General features: G+C 40.4%; 1 protein-coding gene across 5 annotated transcripts in view; it reads right to left on the reverse strand.

Moving 5' to 3' along the window:
• The window catches only part of dlc1 (DLC1 Rho GTPase activating protein), a 118,902-nt gene that overhangs the window by 7,010 nt on the left and 89,871 nt on the right, over positions 1–22,021 (reverse strand). For 4 of the 5 annotated variants that reach the window (XM_051888253.1, XM_051888257.1, XM_051888269.1 and 1 more), the window contains 9 exons: positions 10,828–10,899; positions 9,511–9,592; positions 8,637–8,700; positions 5,304–6,880; positions 4,571–4,750; positions 3,496–3,655; positions 2,477–2,684; positions 637–850; positions 176–290 (listed from right to left, as the gene is read on the reverse strand). In XM_051888253.1, coding sequence (XP_051744213.1) covers positions 176–290; positions 637–850; positions 2,477–2,684; positions 3,496–3,655; positions 4,571–4,750; positions 5,304–6,880; positions 8,637–8,700; positions 9,511–9,592; positions 10,828–10,899 — 2,672 coding nt within the window. Of the gene's footprint in view, positions 1–175; positions 291–636; positions 851–2,476; positions 2,685–3,495; positions 3,656–4,570; positions 4,751–5,303; positions 6,881–8,636; positions 8,701–9,510; positions 9,593–10,827; positions 10,900–18,112; positions 18,453–22,021 lie in introns of those variants that run through there. The other variant, XM_051888268.1, reaches the window with a different exon arrangement.

A 22,021-nucleotide genomic window follows, 5' to 3' on the forward strand; every position in this document is an offset into this window, starting at 1 on the left:
AACTGTTACTGACACGGTTTTGATAACATTGATGTGCGTGAGAGATGGAAGTTTTGTTTGCTTTTTTCTTAAAACATGTGTGTGTGTGTGTGTGTGTGTGTGTGTGTGTGTGTGTGTGTGTGTGTGTGTGTGTGTGTGTGTGTGTGCTTCCACTCAGAGATAAAGTCATGCTCACCAGGAAGAGTTTTCTGCACTCCTGTATCATATGTGCTAAGCCATGTGTGGCCGCCAGGTTCTCGTTCAAGTCTCTTTGGTCTGGTTTTCCCAAGGTGTTCTTTCTGTTCATGACCCTGTGATAAGGAAAACACATTAAATGGGATAAACGGATAAAGTAAAAATTATGCAAGCACTTATCTAATCTTGGCGTGACGGCTAGAATTTAATGCTACATTTTTAAGTGCAGCAGGCAATCAAAGCCTTACGTAAGTCATCTTTTTTTTTTTTTTTTTTTTGACCTATTCTTCCCTGGTTTCCTGTTTTTTTTTTTTGTAGGGCGGTTATTCAAGTGAGTATAATTGCATGATTTAACAGTTTGAAGTGGTTGCATGCCAAATATGATGGCACCTCAAGCAGTTTGCAATTAAAAAGATGTGCAGATCTATGTGAAGTCTGTTAACAGACAGCACGCACACACACCTGGGTGAGGAACTCTCTCTCCGCAGTGTGTTGAGGTGGAAGAGAGAGGGTGCCAAACACACAGCCAGGTTAGTGCAGGTCATCTGGTTTTCACCCACGCTGGCCGTTACATCACTCAGGAAGCACAATAAACTCTGAAGGGCTTCACGGTTCTCGTCCGGTAAAAGCAACACGGCGGCCCTCACCGCCTGCAGACGCTGCTCTTTGGGAACGTCTGAAACCGACAGAGGTGTTTCATTAGTTTACTCAGAACACAGTGTGAGGAATAAGATACACACACACACACAAAAGGTACTGTGGCAGTGCAGTGGTACAGAGATAATCATGATATTCTTTGCATTCCAAGCAGCATGTAAAACCTATGGTAAACCATGTCCAAAAACAGTATTACTAATGGTATATTTGTATTTTTATAATATTTTTAAATTTAATTCAAATATGTATTATATTTATATATTTAATATGTAATTTATATTTGTATTTTGGAACCTTTATATTATGTGTATTTTATATTTTCTTTTTATTATTTTTAATATTTGAATATTTATATAACATATATTAATCTAAAAATATAATAAGTTAATATAATCAATACACCCACAACACTTTTTTTTTTTCATTATGTCATTCAGAGAAGGAAGGAAGGAAGGGAGTTAGTCCAGATCAGGGAGGGGTGTTTAAACTTCAGAAATCAACAATATAAATCGACTGGACTGAGAGAAGAATCTAGCACATTCAATCTTTATATTCAGCATATGTGCAACGTGTTGTAATATGCCACTGAAAAAAGCGGCTTTTGAACAGCAAAGGACGGATTGATGTGAACTGAAATGTCACGTATGGAATTGTGTGTGAGTGTTCGTAAGATGATGTCTGTTATTTTCACCCTTGGGAATGAAAGACCCTGTGTGAACACAAAACAGGCATACACAAACCCTTGCTTCTCTGTGTGGGATTGAGACCTCTCTTGTGGTTGGGGTCAGCTATAGTCTTTGAGAAGACATATTTGTGCTGGTTGTTTTCTTTGTTATTTTGGTTGGGGTAACTGACCACTTTAATCAAGCTATTTTCCTGAAAAACTGGAGTTATAAAGCTGCTTATTGTGAGCCTGTCCAAGCAAGAACAATGTACCATAATATCACAGTATTATTATTATAATATCATGTTCTGTTAACTACAAATGGAATAATCACTGTGAATTTTTGACACTTGGCCGATAGGCCTCCTAAATCACATTAGAGAAGTCTATAAAATCCTATTATATTCTTGTTACATTTTTTAAATGGAACAATGATAAATATAAAATGAAAATTTTATTGATGGAAAAATGTTCTGGCTCCAAGCCAGACAAAATTTCATATGTATGTACCTTGGCATCATCTACAGACTAATTTATGGATGTACGTGTTTGGAATTGTTCAAGATTCTGATATTTGAGGTGAGCACACACATATTAGAAAGTTTGTCTGCTGTGAAGTAGCTGTGGCGCTACACACTAGACCGCTTGTGAGTTACAACTTGTGTTGGCACTGATTCACATTCTGATTTATAGGTGTCGAAACGTCATTTGACAGCTATTTCCTGAACTTGTTTAGATTTCTTTACCCTTTGGAATGATTCACCGATCCAAGAACAAGCATCTACAGTATAGTACAGTCTTTGTGTATAGTTGTGAGTTGCCCTCTGGATATGAAATGCCTTGCTCTTTTAATGTATGTGTTCTTGCTTAAAAAGCCAAGATATCGAATGTTTGAGAGTACATTTTGTACAGGCATATGTCAGTGCAAGTGTGTGTTCTTCTACAAAACACCTGAAAGGTGAATTATATGCATGTTCTTACATTGATATATTTGCAGAAAGGTATCAGACAGTTTGCTGGTAAGCAGAGGCTCTGGAAGGTCTCGGAAATACTGCTTTAGCATGTCGGCCACGTCATAAGCTGATTGGCCCTCGTAGTTGACTCCACCCCCACCAGCGCCACATGATTCATTCATTTGGCGAAGGGCTTGGATACGTGACTTCACCCCTGATTTCCTAAACAACCCCACCTGTAAAGAAAGATGGTTAGGCATTTAGTATAAATAGTAAAACCACTTTGCAATAGCAATTACGTCCAAATATGTTTTGAAGATGCTACTGAAATGCAAAATGTCCTTAAATGCAGGTATTTTAAATGATCTTCCCTTATTCATTTGTACGCTCTCTTTCTTTTTTCAAACTGACAACTAAATGGATGGATTACCACCGTGACCAAATACAGGAAAGATATCTCTAGGAAACTCCCTACCGCTTCTTACATAACCTAGTTATGAAGCCTGGAAATGTCTAAAATTGTAACTATTATGTAAATTGTCAAGTAGTCTTCCTATCTGACACCAGAGAGAGTCCATAGATCACTTGCTTTCTCATAAACACCTTTGGAATGGAATTTCAACCATGTGGCTAACTTTGGTAATATGTAACTAGTGGATTTATGGAACCAGGACATTCAGGCATATTTTGCTACGTGCAAACTTAGACAGAGTGTTGAACTCAAGTATGTGGTGAGAAAACAACAGATGTCTTGTGCTTAAATATGGCCTTGTTGCATGTAGCAACACAACAGGGAACGTACAACTGAACAGCTGTTCAAATAGGGTTCATTTAACTAGGTTATGACCTTGACCGGACATTTTTTTCTCTTTGCAGATTTTTAATAACAAATATTTAGACTGTTGTTTTTCTATAAAGGACTGAATATACCACTGAACAAACCAAAGTTAGGTATGTTATGACGTGTTTGTGAAATCTTCTGTAAGCTTTGAAGCATATGTTTGGACATGTGCGTACTTGCAAATGTGCACGTCTGTCATCTCTCACCTGGTCGAGGCATTGGCTCCGTAGGTAACGCATGGCTTGCTGAATACTCTGAGGCAGGGGTTGTCCGCTCCTTTGAACTATCACCTGCAGTGGAACACCAAACACACTCCTGTCTTTATAGTCTCGAACCTTGATCCGCTTCATAAACTTGGGAACAGCCCTGTAAAGCACACACAAATGTATATATAAATACAAATTGACATTACAAACAGTGAAGTGCTGTTTTATGGTGCTACACAGATATAGTACTTGTTTCAAAAAGTCGGATGTAAGGAAGTAGTCTTGCTATTTTTGATTATTTACTCCCAACATTATATAGTAGTAATTTAATGTCAAGTTATACAGAGCAAATAATACATTACATACCAAGCAAAGGCAGTTTTGACATTTTTTTCTTCAATATTACATAGATGTTTAGAGGCACACATGGCTACATATGAGCAGCATGTTTCAACAGGATGCTGGTTTGCAAGTGTATGAGTGTGTAGATAATTGTGTATTTAACGGGAAAACTTCTAGAAGCTAAGGGGCCACTAAAAGCTGTTTCCACCTTTACAGACAAAAAGATAAACATTGTGACAGCAGACAATGGCTCTGAGCAGAAGGGGAAAATACCCTGCTGTGTGGGAGGTTGTTTGTGTTTCCGACCGACAGTGTATTTGTCTGTGAATTTGTAAGTGTGTATGTCTCCGAGGTGCTGAATACCAGGTTTGTCACTATGATGATGTATGGTAGTTTTACATACTGAAATCTCTTAATTTATATGTGGTGATGTGCAGGTGTGTGTAAGTGAACTCTAATAACAGGAACAGGAAATTTATTGAACTGCAAAACCACAGCAATGGCAACCCCCAATAAAGAGGAAGGAAGCGAGGAAAAGGGAAGATGGATGGATGGATGGATGGATGGATGGATGGATGGATGGATGGATGGATGGATGGATGGATGGATGGATGGATGGATGGATGGATGGATGGATGGATGGATGGATGGATGGATGGATGGATGGATGGATGGATGGATGGATGGATGGATGGATGGAAGCATTGATTGATTGATTGATTTGTGTCCTTACCAGCTGAAGCCATGCTTGTTGGTGGGTGTGTATCTCTCCAGTAGAGCAGTAAGTTTGAGCAGGCTGTATTTCTGGAGGAGGTTCATCTGCAAAACTGACTGACATCCAACTTGTAGCACCGTTGATGACAGACTTGGCCTGTGGGAGATCTGGAAACTTGGCCAGCGCAGTTTCTGAGGTCTGCAACATAAACATTCACACAAATGTTACACCTAACCAAGCTCAAACAATCACAAAATGTTCAAAACATAGACATTGTAGACAAATATAAATTAGTGTTTATAAATGGCAAGTCATGAACCACACACAATTTATTATGGTAACACAATACACACCCTCACAAGTACACAGAACAAACTTGAAAGAATAAGTACCTTGACTTACACATGTTGTGTATACACACATAAACACAAGCTAAAGGATCAACTGCAGATAACAGAGATTAATCAAGGCCTCTATCACCAGGTGGGGGTTAGAATTCCTGTGGTACATTCCACTAGGATTCTGTGTCCTTCTAGTCCCTTGTTATGTAAGGAGAGCCGTTCTGACATGCTCTCACACTCCCTCTCTCCCTCCCTTTCCCTTAATTCAGCATGCTTTATTGCCATGATAGTTTTCCACAGAGTTTTGCCAAAGCTTGAAATTACTACAGGAACGGTTTTGGTAGAACTGCCAATAAGAAAACCTAAGACATCTCGTTTCATCGATTACTCAGTGTGTGTATGAGTTTCACCTGTTGGCTCGTGTAAGTGATGCTCCCACGCCAGAGTCACATCTTTCACGTGAGCTGAGTGTCTCATCTCTTTCTGTTAGCGGGTTTCCAGTGCTGTCCTGGTCACTGCCGTTCTCGGTTTCTTCTAAGTGGTTCTGCAGTGGGGATGATGGACAAGGAGATGCAGAATCAAGGGCTGAATCTGAATCGCCTTCCTCTTCCTCTTCATCCTCCTCTTCTTCCCCAGTTCCTGTTTCTGACCAGGCATTGACCAGTCGCTGCAGGCCACTGACTCGCTCCAACACGTCCTCAAGTTTTGGCTCCTCCTCTCCTTCTGCTTCGTCTTCATCATCTCCTACTTCTGAGAAAGGAACATTATCATAGATACTCAGTCGACTGTCTAGTGAGGTGGCAGAGCCCCTCCGGGGTGGGCGACGACTTAAGTTGTTGTCACCACTACGATAGGATCCTCCATCCGCAAGTGCTTTTGGAAAAGTGCCAGGCTTGTGGCCTTCAGGCAAATAAAAGAAGATCACACCTCCTTCCTCTTCTCGACTCTCTTCTATTTCCATTCGTCTATTATCTGAACTATGACGGTTGCGTCGATTGTTCTCTGCAGTTGAGCTGGGCTCTATCCTCTTACTTTGGGTCTGGTGGTTCTGCTTTCCTTCTTGGTCTTCCGAAGGTTGCAGCACAACGAAATTGAATGGGTCGAAGCCTTCCAGGTACATACCACCTCTCTTTGTGGACGCAGCTGCTGTGCTAAGACTACGTGCTCTTGAGACCGGACTAGGTGTACTTACAGCACTCCCACTGCTGGCCTCTGACTGGCTACTCGCTGCACTCCCACTGCTTGTCTGCGTTGAATAGGAGATGTTTCGGTTTGCATTGCGATCCAGAGTTGCGATGTCCACACAGTTGAGGCGTCGCAGTTTGTCTTCGTCAAGACCCTCCTTCAGCACTGGCCCACTGATCTCTAGTCTACCTTGCCCAGCTACACCCTTCTTCTTGCGCCTGGAGGCTGCATTGCTGCTGGTGCGTAGCCGCAAGCTTTCCATGCGCTTCAAGAAGCTCTTTGCTCTTGAACGTGTGCTTTTTTCAGCACCACTACTTATCAAGCTTGGTTTTACATCAAATGCAAAGGTACCACGTTCCAGTGGCGATGGAAGCCCATCAGAGAGGGAGTCTTCATTAGCACCTGACGTTCCAGAGGAGCAAACGCTAGCAACTGAGCTCGCCCTGGTTGTGGTGGCTGTGTTAACATTGGAGATGGTTGTTGCAGGGCTGGATGGTACAGTAGTACTCAGGGATCCTCCTCGACTTCCACTACCAGCACTGTGCAGAGAGCCCACCTCTGGCTGTTCACTAAGATCTGTTAAAATGCTCTCAGCACTAGCATTAACTCCCTCCTTTAGAAGGGGTCCTCTAGCAAAATGCTCATCTTGGGAAAGGAAGGGAGTGAAGGAACCAGTGTCTCCAGCTGGAGGGGAGAATACATCCAGGTCCAGCTGGTCCAGGCGAGACCAACGCTTGCTGTCCCTCTGGAAAGTCCAGCGGCCACTTATGGCACATGGCTCATCCTCATCAGAGTCCTCACTCTGAAATGATATGGAAGAGAGATATAGCATTAGTTTAAAATCAGTGCAGCCAAGCACATTAATGACATGAGTGTTATTGTCACATTTGTAAAAGTAGACAAGTACTATGGACCTAAATCAGTGACCTTTCCTTACTGCAGGAAGTGATTTAGTGTCAAAATTGGCCCAATTTATTCCAATACTTTATGAAGCTAGCGTTTGAGGTATCATTTTCCTCACTCTTGCGAGCCTCTTGGGCTTGATAAGGTGTCATATGCTTGAAACCAGGGTCCACTAAAGGAAAAAAGCTTTTATTGTGGTTGGCTTAATCATGTCACAGCACAGTCACATGTTCACAATTCCCCCTCTCTGCTTTACTCGGGTTAATCTATCTCCTCCCTGAGGGTGGTAGGGATGGAAGAAAGGGGGTGGTGGACACAAAATTCCAGGCCAGCTCTCAGGGTTCACACCCCAGCCTGAGAGGGCATGTCTGGTCCCATCCCCCATCAATGCAATCACCTCAAGCAAGCCTGGAGAACCATGTCTTCTGTGATGGAAATCCTGGACAAAGGGGTTGGATGGGAGGTGAAAATACTTTAGAGCTACATGTATGTGCTGCAATGCATGATCTCTATCATCAATTGTAGCTGTAAAGTTCACAACCTGTTAAAATAGTCTTAAATAATTATGACATTTCCAAGAGAGATTATGGAGTTAATTTAGTGGATTCTGGAATATAGAACTAGTTGACAATTTTACACCCTAGTTGAGTTAGTTGATCTGTAGAACAGACTTTTGGAGCACTAACTAATCAGCAAAAGCAAAACTAGTCGGCCGGTTAACAGGGGGTCACGGGATCCAAAGGTGTCTCCTTCACGGTTCATAATAACGGAGGCAACGAAAGTTCGTAAAACTTGAGTTGTTATTTTATAGCCCCTGAGGGCAAGCCTTTGATCAGTAGGAACGCAGACCTGGTGTGCAACGTTTCTTCACTGGCCACCAGAAAATGCGCTATTAATTCAAAAAGACTGTTTTCACTTTAAAATAAGCTGCTTGGACAGGAAGATGATGAACAGAGGAGGACCCTACAGAGGCCACCTGAACAGATCAATGCATTCCAGGGATGGTTTCTGCTTGTATGTTTGAAAAGGGCAGATCACTTCCTCAAGTCATCTCCTGACCTCTACCTTTGACTCCATCAACACAAGATGACACTGAAGGGTCATCAGCTTTCTTAACAGGACGCACACTTGACAAGGCTTCCATTGTTCAGGCTTACAAGTTTTAAGAGCAGAAAAAGAAGCTGCAGTCAGACATGACGGTTATCTTCCTAAGCTCCCTGTTGTGATTACATAGTTGGATTGTTTGTTGTTGCATTCTCGACCTGCACGTAGTTTGAGTCATGGCTTTGGGGCAGTCTTAGACTATACACGCTCACTCTTAAACCACGCTGACAGAGTGACCAACAACCGACGGCAGTGTGCGCATTCTCTTCCTTTTATGGTATGGAGGGGGGTTTTAGGATGTGTATGGTGAGAAAAACATGACAAACAGGAGCAAAGGAAATCAGAAGGCGAGGAGCTAATGAAAGCCCTTCATTTGGACATAAAAGCCATTCTTCACTGCCCTTGGGACCCTCTTTATAATTAACTGACATGGAAAGCAAACATGAGGTACACATACTTAGGATCTTTGACTGGACAAAAGAATGTAAGAGGGTGGTAAGTGAAATGATTTAACAAAATAAAGAGAAAGGGATTTTTGACAAGACACTTACTCTCTTTCTTTGAGGGGTGATCTCTAATCTCATAAGAGCGCACTTGTTTAGGGTGTTCAGTCTCCTGCAATACACACACATATAGATAAATGAGCGAAACTGTGACAGTCGTTTTTTAAGCAGATACCTTGAAAAGAACCATGGGGTTGCAAACAAAGGCTAAATCCAGTCATTAGCCTACAAACAGACTTTGGCAGAGTCAAAACCCTGGACAGAGACAGAAAGAGAGGAGGGGGGCAGAGAGGAGTAAGCAAGAGATAGAGATACAGACTGAGATAGAAAAAGATGAGAAGAGGATGAGAGAGGTGGGAGCCAAGCCCGATAATGAGCTGCTGAGGGATAAACTTCAGATTAAGGAGGAAGAGACAGACAGAGAATTAAAAAGGAAGAAAAGAAAAAGAAGGAGGTAGAAATCTGGAGTGGCGACAACAATACAACAAAAGAGATGGAAAGCTTATCCCAGAAGCCACCTGGTTGGTGTCATGTGACCCTGAGTTTGGGGGGGGGGGGGGGTAATGTGTGTTTGTCTGCATCGGGGGGCTGGCACCAGAAAATGGCCTCCAGATGTCTGTGAGCTCCAGCTGGTCTCTGATGGACCCTTCTCTGAGTGAAGACACTGAGTCCTTCACTTTCTCTTACTTTCTTTAAATTATTCTAAGATAATGAGTCAGTTTATATATAGAACTGAACTCTGAAAATGATCAAAATCAGCTCATTATAAAAGCCTAACAATGTAAGAGAACTATGTTTAAAAATGATTTTTGTCTAGATTCAAATGAAAATGAAATTGTTTAGATTTTCTCTAGCCTTACCATTGAATCAATAAATTAGTTAAATATGACAAAATAATCCTTTGGGGAAATGTGTGTCTCACCTGAACAAGGCTTCTATGGCATCTTGATCCAAGAAGTCATGATCTCTGGTAACTGAGGAAATCTCAATCGGAAATTGACCATCTGAAAAAGAGTGAGAAAATAGAAATGAAGTGAAAATAAATTCAATATAAAAATGATTTAGTCCCAGTTAACAGACTGAAGTGTATGTATGTGTGTAAGGGAGTGTTGGGAGCAAGTGGAATTTGTGCCTGCCCTCTATCATACACACACACACACACACACACACACACACACACACACACACACACACACACACACACACACACAAACCTCCCCTCCTCCGGTGTTGAAAAGGTAGAGGAAGTACGTTTTAGCCAGCCAAACAAACACAGCTGCAATACTGCAGCGCTCAACAGTGGGAGGTGTGTGTGTGTAAGAAGGGGGTGTTGGAATCACAATAGGCACTCAGCAATCCTCAGAGAGCCCAGACTGTCTTTATTACCTAAGTCTTTAATAACTCACATGTTCATTAATTAGAAATTTTTTGGAGGGGGCAAACTCACAACTCTATAAGTTTTCAAGACCAAACAACTTGTGTACGTGAGTCTTTACAGGTGAGAAACTGATAACATAATACTCTGTTATTGTCTTCCTGAAGACCTTTACCTTACTGTACTGGGTCTCTCTTATCTATAGTGGGGCAATCATGACAGCTTGGTCACACAATTCAGATTACTGAAACCGATAACACACCTCACACATGGCACAACGGCAGGAGTCAGTAAGTCAAAAGTGTGTGATGTTGGACACCTGAGGTGTGGCGTTATCTAATTTATTCTCTGTATGAGCTGTATATGACAGTGGTTTTTCTTGTATAAAAACACAATACCACCTCCACCTAATCATTAACATACCTTAGGTGCTGCTTAATGGTATGACTGAGGGATAATGAGATAATAGAGGTGATGGCAATCATAATAGGACCAAAGAAAATAGTTCAAATATTATGTACAAGGACATTTTTGAGTTCTGAAGTCAAAGGTAAATTGTGACATACATAGTGAAAATTCCCATACAAAGAAGAATATTATCATGATTAATGTACTGATTAAGTCTTCCCTGGACCTATTAAGCCTTTTGCCACTTTACTGGGAGGACAGGAAATGATAGCGAGAAGACTGCAATGGGAAATGGCATGATGAGCTTGTGCACTAAACACTAGGCAATGTCTCTAACTGAAACTACTATTTTAATTGTTCTGACAAACAAATGCATGTTAACAAGGTATAACTGGCAGCTGTAACGCAGTGTGCTTTGGTCAGGAACTGGTGATGTTGGAAAGAAAAGGGTCCTACCTTCATAAAGCTGAGCATACTGTGGAAAACCTGCAGCTCTCAGCCATGTACATGCCTCCTTCGCCTCAATTTCTGTAAGAGAGAGAGAGAGATTGACATTTAAAATTGATGACAACATTAAGCAGAAATATAATGAAGAAGGGTTCCCAAATCTTTTGAGTGGAAAGACTCATCAACTTGCTGTAGTTCCATTCTGAGTGCTGCGTGGTTATCTTGACTTTTCAACCTGGCACTATAGTGTAATGTTTAAGACAGCACTGCTAAGTGGCCGTCCAAAGCAGTCAGAACTGTTGTTGGGGCGGTGGAAAAGCGACACATCCCTGTCCATTAACTGTGAACGGCCCTTTAGACGCCACATGCCAAATGGCAAACACCACTGAAGTCATCTTGACTCCTTCTGGAGGCCTGTTTCACACAGTGAGGTGTCAGAATTAGGAGCTTAACTGCGATTTTGTCACTAGAGACGATTCTCTGTCTAGCTACACTCGCCCCATGTAAATACTTGCTTAAAAATGCTTATACGAAACCAAGATGTGGTATAAAATTACAAGACCAGAGTACTTTAAAAGCTCTTCAATAGTCCTAGAAAGTTAATATGTCAAGTTTTTTTTTTTTTGGTGTGTGTGTGTGTGTATATGTGTTTATTAGACTATGTGACGGTGAATGGGCAGATAAGGATCTCAAAGATTGCTGAACTGAACTCAAGCAGGCATGACGCAGGAACTGGCGAGTTACTGAGATCGCAATCATTCCTGATAACCATTGTGCCTTTGAGCAAGGCACTTACCCTCGGGTTGCTCCAGGGGGACTATCATGGACTATCAATGCACTTTTTTTGGATAAAAAAGCATCTAAACTCTTTTGTATTGGTGTAAAAGTGCTACAATTAACCTATTAGCGCCCTCTAAAGGTGTAACACAGTTAATGCATCTCTCTGCTGGCCCTGCTGTGGTCTATCACAAGCACAATCTACACAATTACAGCTCACAATAGGTCGTAATCAGCAGAGAGGGACCTCTCGCTTTTCTCGACGGCTAATTGCGCACATTCCAGACTCTAAAATTCCAATTATTCTAATTGCAATGACTGTAACGATGCCATGCAAAATTGAAAGACCACCTGAGATAGGTTCCCCATCATTTCAACAAAGAAAAAAGGCTGGGGATTAGGAGGGGCTAAGTGAAAGAGACGTGAGAGAAAGACGTGCGTAAAAAGACACTGCCGACTTTGCCCAGAGGAAAGGACGCAGACTCTGTCTCTACTAGCGGGGATACGTGACTCCCCACTCGAACGAGCGTGAGAGTGACGGCACGCATGACAACAACAAAGGCACGCGATAAGGGAGGTCCTCTGCCGGTGGAGAGAGAAGAATAAAGCAGGAGAGAAAGGAGTATTTCAAAACGTGCTTTGACAGCAAGAATGGCAATGTGCAAATAACTGCACACATGCAACTGAATCCATCTCAAGAATCCACATGCACATGGCAGGATTCCTTTCAAGCAACTGACAGAATTTTGCCCGAAAGCGCTTTCTAGGAGTTCATGAACTTTGAAGAATGTCCTACACTTAAAATAATGACACACTTTTCTGGTATAGTCTGTAATGAGCACTGTGGTTTCCTGTGTGAGTGTGTGTATAGATATGTGTTTGCACTGGCTATGCACCACTGAAGACCATCCAGCTGCAAGAATGTTAGAGGACTGCATGCATTTAAATGTAAATGATGGAGAGACACATAAACACACACAGGCTCCACGGCAGTGTCTCACCGACTGGCTTCTCCTTTTATCAGCAAGGTGCCTCCACCCCTGCCTGGTCACAATGGGCCAGTATCACACAGGTGCCTGTCTGACACCAACGGTAAATAAGGCTTTCTTACCAGAGACGGCATCACAAAAATCACATAGAGACAACGAGATTACTGGGGCCTTTTCTCAGGAGAACTGTCTGAGAACCCTGTTCCTGAAGGCACCCCAACACTATACACATTTAAAACTTTACCTACTAAAACACATCTGAATCAACTCATCAGCTCATTAGTAGAGACTCCAAAACCTGAAATGGATAGGTCAGATAGGGGAAACATCTAAAATGTGTACTGATGTGGTCCCTCCAGGAACAGGGTTGGAAACGCTGGTCTAAAGGTCCGATCACATTTAACATTATTCAACGAAATTATGTAAGCAAAATCCTGTCATTCTCATTGGATTCTGTTTGATCAGTACTTTCACATGAGGGTGAAAACAGTTCACCACACATATTTTGCTTGTGTATAAGACGAATTTACTGCGTTAATCAATAGAAAGCTGCTTTGTTGAGCAGTGCTTTATACATCTTTACGCTACTGACAATGGACAACAAACGTTTTTTCTGCTGACATTTTGCTCATGAAACAAGAAACATTACTCTTCATTTAATCTCTAGAAGAAGCAATTGAGATATTAAAGTGATCTGATTTGAGACTTTTCTTTCCTTTGGGTACATTTATAAGAGGTAAGCTCACTAAGCGCAGTACAGGATACATTCATCACAGCTCTACACCCAAAACACACTCAAACATGCTGTCTTTATGAAGATAGATAAGTATAAACACACTTGAGAAGTTGTTGCACACTCTCTCACACTACTGGATGTCACGTAGATGAGCACAGGCTGTTGACACACTGTTTCTTCGCCATCTCAGCACTCAAAGCAGTACACACATCCACGCTTAATTTCTGAATATGGGCCGCAAGAGTTTTTTTGTTTGTGTGCGCACGTCGCATCCTGTGCTCTCCCCACAAGTCTGTGCGGATCCCCGCGCCAGGCGGCGACCACACTTCCCTTGCCTTTCCGAGGCCAACGGGAAGCCAATAAGAGTGGCTCATTCCATGGTTGCCATGGTCACTTTGGAGGACACACCTCCTTTTGTTCAAGGCCAGATAATAGAGGCCTTCAGCGCCAACACAAACACAGAGAACGCCTTACATCCTGTAACACACACATGGAATGTCGAACGTTCGACCTCAGAAAAAAATGTGAAATAGGTTGAACCTCCCCAGTAAAGTAAACAGCCTTTGATTCTTTCTTGATTGTAAAGTACATGCATTTATATTTAAAGGAAACTACATTTCAGTTACAAACACATCAGACTGAGCAACTGAACTAACATTGTGTTGAAAGCCAGATTGACGTCAGTATTACTTCACAGAGCTGGATGTTCTAACACTTTTTCCTCTTATTGAGGCACACAGTATGTTTCCAAGCCAAAAAAAATATCCCAGAAGGTCTACATAAGTCATTATTTCATAGATGTGACGTGTTATACAAGTGACATAATTAAGAATCAAAGTTAAAGTCGCCTAGTGGTTGACCGATGGTGGCAGAGCTGCCAAATCCATTAACGGTGATGGTCAATATAATGCCGATATATAATAATATTTAAAAATAGCAAATTAGATATTTAACAAATTGTCAAGAATTTACATAAAAATTGATTTTACACAGTATTTAGTAGAGTAAAATAATATTATCTATTAACAACGCTGGAACAAAAAACACATAAGATCACCAACAAAGTTCCTGAAAACCGTGAAAACCATGTTCTTCATCAAATAGTTTTGATTTAGTATTGTAAAACAGTGCAAATATAAGGGAGCCAACAGTCATCACCACCCCCTCCCATCTCTTTTCCTCTCTTCTTCAGCCTTAATCTACAATCCATCTGTTTCATATCTTGGTGCCAGCCACCTAGTGGATGCATGACCTGTGAACTCTGCAATGCCACGGTGACCTGATTCAAGCACACAGGATGTCTAGGCGGCATCCGTCACAGAAACATGTTCCTTTGTGCATTCTCATTTCATCAAAGCATACAAAATATTGTCTCCACCTAATGCTTCAGTTTTTACCTAATGAATGAAAATTTTTGATATATGTTGATGAGAGAGGGGGAAATAAAAAAAGAGACAGGCAAGACAAAGTGGCAGACTACAGCCTCCAGACCTGGAGAAAGACAGACAGGCGTAATCTCTTGGGAAAACGTCCTATGAACCCGGCTAAAGTTTGATTCCTGCTAGCTGGACCTTTTTTGACGCTTCTAAAATTACCCTTCCTCCTCCCTTTCTCCTTCCTCCTCTCTTCTCTCTCCTCCTCGTCCTCTTTTTCCTGTCACAGGAAGTTCTCACAATCGCTGGCCGATGGTTCCTCAGCATGGGAGGGAGGAGGTGGAACCTGTGTGTATGAATACGTGCGTGTGTGCAAGCGGGTTTGTGTAGAAAGACCTCTCTACTATGAAACAAGAATCCAACACTCTTAAAGATAAAGTTTCCAAAAGGGGGTTTCCGCAGTAATGCCACAGAAGAAACATTTTGGGTTCCCCAAAGAACCTGTGGTCAACTCTTAAAAGAACCTTTTTTTTTTTTCTTAGTGTAAAGAGCATTTGAATATGAAGAGCTCTTTTCCACTATAAAGAACCTTTTGTGTAATGGAAAGGTGCCATGGATGTTAAAGGTTCTTCATGGAACTCTCAATGCCAATAAAGAACCTTTCATTTTTAGAGCGAACCCAAATAAAATGTAATAGCCTGGATTCAAGTGTATGTGGGTTCATTGTAAAGCTGTGCTATTCTAGTTAAAGAGTCCTTGTTTCAAATGAACAGCACTCAAACATCAATATCTGTCTTTGAGCGGAACTAGAAGGAATTTTATCAACGTTTCATGTGACTTGATGTCCTATTCGCTAAATTGCCTCCAAGACACTAAGCTCTTTATCATTCATCTTTCCACACATAAACTTTAAATCTGCAGATCAAGAGCAGTCATACATCATTTGTTGAGGATCACGCATATCATATTTTGGCATGGCCTTACACAGACATATGGGGGTAGAGAGTGAGAGACAGGTAGCTCTGAAAATGAGAAGATCCCCTCCATCTGGTCACAAACACAGGGGATCATGATCATCATGGGGTTACACCATTATCACAGTCACTCAACACCACTATCCTATAGCCACCTACACACACTTTGACAGATGGGTCCATTTATGTCTGACTTGGACTCTCTGACAGATTTAAACATTAGCTATTACTGACCTAAAGCCAGCTTGGCCAGGTCTGGTGACTGGCCACTTTATGTAACGCAAGGCTGATCTCAGGTCAGATGATTAGATACGCTCAATGATATGTCACCCTATCCATTTCATCTATGATCAAAAGATTACTTAAAGAGGTGAAGAAAGAAAGACCCTCCTCTAATATAACAGGGCTTCTTACACACCAACGTATTCTTCACCTTTATAGACTAAAACCTAGCAATCGGACAGTTCTCAGGAGGCAATAAAGGAGATTTGTGGCCGAAAACCTTCCAGAATTTTTTTTAAATATGAAGGCTTCAATGGATTTGGAGCCATGTGGAGCATTTAAGAATGTGTGTATGAGTTTCAAGGCTCTTTACTTATGTGAGTCCATTATGTTCACCAAAACCATGACCTTAGATTATGAGGTGGTGCATGTATATCATCTTCAAAGTGACATGTTTTAAGCATGACATTCTTTCGTTTGACTCCTAACTGACCTGCTTACTGCCTTATCATCTGGAGTTTACATGACCCCAAGTTTATCGACCTCTGCTTAGGTAGGGAAAAAAAAAAAAAACATGGAACCTCCTACAACAACATAATATACTTTAAAATGCTGCAAAAAATGCTAAAAATATCACTATTCTGAGCATGGCAATTTGTCAACTGAGTGAAATTCTCACAGTTGGGTTAATATATAGTCATGTGGGCCTATGTGAATTATTCAATGACTTCAAGGGGGCTTCACTTTCTCTCAGTAAACAGAGAACAAACTTTATTTCATCTTGAGCAACCCAAATTGTCCTTTGCTGCCCCTTGCAATGTTAACTGTAAACTAGTAAACTAGGTAATCATGTTATTTTTTATTTTAATTTAGTTTACTTAGATTTAGATTTGTGATGTGTAAATTTATAAATAACGAGATAATGTCGGTACTAATGTGTATTATTTTTATTATTATTATTATGATGTTAGTCCGACAGAAAACGCTCAAGCAGCGTACTGTTGCTATGGTTACCTCATCAGGTGATCTCTACTTCTTACAGTGTCTATTTAGCGCATCCTGGCTAGCTTTTAATCTAACTTTTTTGTCTTGGCAACTAAAGCTTTCTTTAAAAACACCACTATACTTAGCCTAGATGTAAAAATATTGTTCCGACAGCCACCCCTCAAAAGAAGCACGAATGCGCCTTCAGAGGACCACAGCGTACTCTTGCGCAATGCCAGATTTAAGCACAACCTTCCCCAAGTCTCTGAATGAATGAAAACGCAGACCAACACTGACGAAACACTCTTATCTCCGAACTATGTGAAATAAACGTAAAACCAATGGAGACGTGTCGGGGAGCGCGAGGGGAGATTAGGCTACTTATCGGACAGCCTGGGGCGCCGGCAGCGCGTGAAACATATCACACGCACCACCCAAGTAATTGCAACTCCAAACTTTAGGACGAGATGAAAATCTATAACGGAATAAATCATTCAATATTTAACATAGCTTACCATATCCATTTCTACATCTTAAACTGTTCGAATCATGCTCTGACACAAGATATGTTTAAATGCACCCTCAAATGACATTCAATAAAAATACGTTTAGCGCATTTATTTATGATGTCATGATTATGATTTCATTGTTGGACAATAATGCTGAAATATTTTAACTGTTCTCATGGTTCAGTATAGTGACAGCTGGATTGCAGTCTGCAAGGTTCGAACTTGCAACCAACAGGACACAAAACTGGTAAGTTTCCAAAGAGACATTAGGCTAGTTGAAGTTGAATGTATCCATAATGCAATAGCAGTTACAGGCAAATACAAAATACAATTAGATTTTTACTGAAATCAAGCAGTTTTGCATTAGTATAGCCACTACTACCACTTCCACTAAAACCACCGTCTATAATGGACTTTATAAACAAAATGTAGCTAGTTCTTAAAAATATGACTTGTCTTAGGCTATCAATGTCAGATTTACTTCAAGTCAGCCAGTAAAACGATTCTTTCTGTCGTTTAAGATGTGATATGACATTCATAGATTGATTTAGCGGCATCTAATCTAATAATCCATTTCGATTTAGGTGCCACCAAATGAGTTTAAAACACCAATGAAAAGTGATTCATTGAATTAGGACACTGCATCTAAAGACTTAAAAAAAACTCAACAGAGAGACAAGATAGTAAGATTTAAAGTTAAACAAGGTTATTATTAAACACAAGTACTTACGAGTAAGGATCATGTTGTGTTTTCTATGAATCGCGAGAATCCCGGTGCGATATGCTTCACGAGTCCTCTTCGTTTTATTCCAACATTACAGCGAAGCTCGCATAGTATTCCAATATCCTACGAGGTGAATTCGCAAATTCTATAAGTTAAAACAAGAACAAAAAAGTTTCTCCGAACTAAATAACGTTTATAGAAGGTCCAAAGACCAAAGAGGAAAAAATTAAATCCATGACTGATTTCCTTTCCTGTCTGCCCAGAGCAAAAAAAAATTCCTCACTCCACGAGAGAGCTGTGTTTGAAACGCCTGTGAACGGACTGGCCCGCATGTGAATGTGAATGAACAGACTGATTCACTGTTTGGGAATGAGAAGCTGGGAGAACGCTCCACCTCCCCACCCAGGACAGCCTCAGGTGGGCTTTCGCTGCTCTAGCCGGGGAGGTGGAGCTATCATTCAATTTCCAAAGCTTACTTTATTGGCATGTTTAGAGTATACCATACTTCCATAGAATTATGCACAAAATAAAATTAGTGACAGGAAAATAATAAAATGTAGAAATGTTAATAGGAAAATAACAATGTATAAGATAAGCAAATTAAAGACTAAACAAGACATTAAACATTACAAGACATAATTTACATTATAAGAAATATATATTTTTAAATACAACAATTAAATGATATTCATGACGTTTGCAACATTAACCGTTCCCATGCACACTGATGAAGACGGAACTCCGTAAAATTTACTTTCTAGTTAGTGAATCGACAACATAATATAGCCTATGTTATCGATTCACTAAATAGAATGTAAATTTTACACGTCTTCCGGTTCCATTTTTAATGAATCAAAAACAGTGGATCCAAAGCAGTGAATTCGTCGACGCTACATTAGCCTAATCTTACCAAACCGCGAAAACTAGATAAACATTCCATTAAATGAGATGTTTATTATTAATGTTTTCTTGTACTGGCAGTAAAGGAGAAAGTGGGGTTCTCTTCTCAGCATCTCAGTTTTCTCAGTCACTACAAAGGCTACAGGAGCTATTGTTACAGAAAGTGAAAATTTATTTATGATTAACAGTCCAGATGCTTTTAATTAGTAGCCTACCTGGATGGTTTACGTCCGATTAATGCGAATTAAATTATATTGTTAATTAATATCAAACTAATTATGATATATTAAAATAAAGAAACGTCTTAGGCTACTGTAGTTACCACTGCGCGCAAAACGCGCACTGTCGATATAAATAAATCGCACTCTTCTTAAAGTCTGCTAAAAAATAGTTTTGATTTACTGGTCGACGTCCTTGTCTGTCTTTAGCCATTTAGTCCAATCTAAAATGATCTATCTCTCTTTCTCTTTTTTAGCATATTCAAATCATCCAAAAGTGAGAGTGGGTTCGAATAGCCTACTGTTCATTTGGCTGTACGACATTGTTTTGTACTTAACTACTTTAAACTGCAATTAAAACGGCGCGACGTTAGCATATCATTAGAGGTCTTCATTAAGTACTGGGGCCGTTTGAAAGCCGCTATTGTGCGACATGATGTTGTGAAAGGGGAAGACAATGAGTCCGTTCTGCTATGGTAATTCCAACAAGCCCCATCAACAGGCGTCCCTGATCCTCGTCTCTTCCCGCACGCACGCACGCTCGCCCATAGGTGCAGCGGTGAAACAGTAGCTTTGCACAGCAGAGCAAGACCTTCTATTGTGTGAGGAGCTCTTATTGAGATCAAACAAGCTTATGGTCCTCTCTGAAGCTTCCTGCTTTAGAAGTCAAAAGAAAGTCACGTTCACTTCCTTTTGCTGGTTCATTTAAAATGATGACAAAGAATAGAGACCTTATATTCACTTAAAGGATTAGTTCGCTTTAAATTGAAAATTAGCCAAAGCTTTACTCACCCTCAAGCCACCCTAGGTGTATTTGACTTTCTTCTTTCTGATTAACACAATCGGATATTAATAAATATCCTGACGCATCCGAGCTTTATAATGGCAGTGAGCTATACCAAACAAGTATGAGCTGAAGAAAGTGCATCCATCCATCATAAACTTACTCCACACGGCTCTGGTGGGTTAATAAAGGCCTTCTGAAGTGAAGCGATGTGTTTGTGTAAGAAAAATATCCATATATAACACATTATAAAGTAAAATATCTAGCTTCCGCCAGACCGCCTTCCGAATTCAACTTACAAAGAAAGTGTAACAACTCTCGCAGTTCAAAACGCTTACGCTATGTCCTACGCCTTCCGTATTCAACTTTTTTTGTAAGGCGGTCTGGCGGAAGCTAGATATTTTACTTTATAATTTGTTAAATATGGATATTTTTATTACACAAATGCATCGCTTTGATCAGTAGAAGTTTTTTTACGAGTATAATCCATTTGTGCATGTGTTTGGAGTCATATGTATGCAAAAAAAAAAAAATCCAAAAATGACATTACATATATATATATATATATAGCATGTATGTCTACTATGCTAAGCATACTTTAATTTCTCTTGTCCGGGTCTGTAAAATAGTGCAGCATGTGTGACTCACAAGGAAAAACTTATGAGGTTATTACAGGGGAAACTGCTTTACTTGTGGAATCTCTACCTCAGCCTTTATTCCTCACTCTCCAGAAATTCAGCAACTGCATTCAGACATGCCAGAGAGACTGAGTGAGAGATGTGTGGTTTTGAAACTGATTCACCAGTTTCATCCCTCTTTTCCTATCTCTGTCTGTCATCGCTATGTCTGCACCTCTTATTCTTTCACTCCACCCTGGCAATCATTTTCTTCCAACATAAAACCATTTCATTGTAAAAGGTACACTATTTAACTTGTGTATGGTGTGGGAGTGGCACACTTTAATTGTCAATGAGCCAGAAAGATTAATGAAGCAGGCTAAATCTCAAACCTCTGGGGAATCACCAGTTTAAAAAAAAAAAAAGCTAAACAGAGGAGAGTCTGCTGGCAAAAAAAGAACAAGACAGAGCTTGTAATAAAACGAGAATCAACATTGGCAATAGCAGCGAGAACTGAGGGATTTGAAATGTTGTAAAGGCGACACGAATATGGAGTTTTTATTACTCAACAGGTGAGGTATTTTCATTTTTGGGTTACCATTTTCACATTTTGTGTGTGCTAATGTTACAAACTTGCACTGTATCAATACACAAAGACGAAGGTTTAATAATAGTATCCACAATATATTCCAAGAGAATAAGGCAACACAAGTCAAACACAGACGACACCGGACAACTCAAAAGTGAAAACACTAGAACTTAGACACAGGATAATGAGGTGAACACAGCTGAACCAAATAACTATGACAACAAACTCAGGCTGAAAACAGTGTAAACGAAAACAAAATCCAAACTGAACATAACTGTGTCAGCCGCCAATAACCGAGACAATGTCTAACTGCGCTTAAAATTTCACCAATGGTTTGAGCAAAAATTCCAACTGCTAAAAATGTGATGCACAGAAAAGGACATTGGAAATGGCCTGAACTGAAATTATATTTTGTGGACATTATATTTAGCAGGGTGTTTTTGCAAATTAAAGGAGCATGTAAGAGACGCCACCCTAGCGCTGTCTGAAATCCACCGGATCCTGTACTTTTACTCCCACAATGCTTTGCCTTCCACAGAAAATGAAATATGACGAATATGAGAATTTTGAAATTTGTATTTATATGTGAGTGAATGTGACACTTTTATTTGCTATATTAGTTCATTTAGGCTAGTTCCTATTCTATAATACAAAAGACTGTAGCGAATAAACATTTGAATGTATTTGTGTGCATGTTTCACAACAGGCCACTAGAGTAAATCCCAAAGTAAGACAAGAGGGAAGCTACAGAAGAATAGAATTGTTATTATCAGCTATATATAAACCAGCACAGGCTCAAAACAATCA

This window comes from Ctenopharyngodon idella, chromosome 1 (genome assembly GCF_019924925.1).
Source record: "Ctenopharyngodon idella isolate HZGC_01 chromosome 1, HZGC01, whole genome shotgun sequence".
Classification (NCBI taxonomy): domain Eukaryota; kingdom Metazoa; phylum Chordata; class Actinopteri; order Cypriniformes; family Xenocyprididae; genus Ctenopharyngodon; species Ctenopharyngodon idella.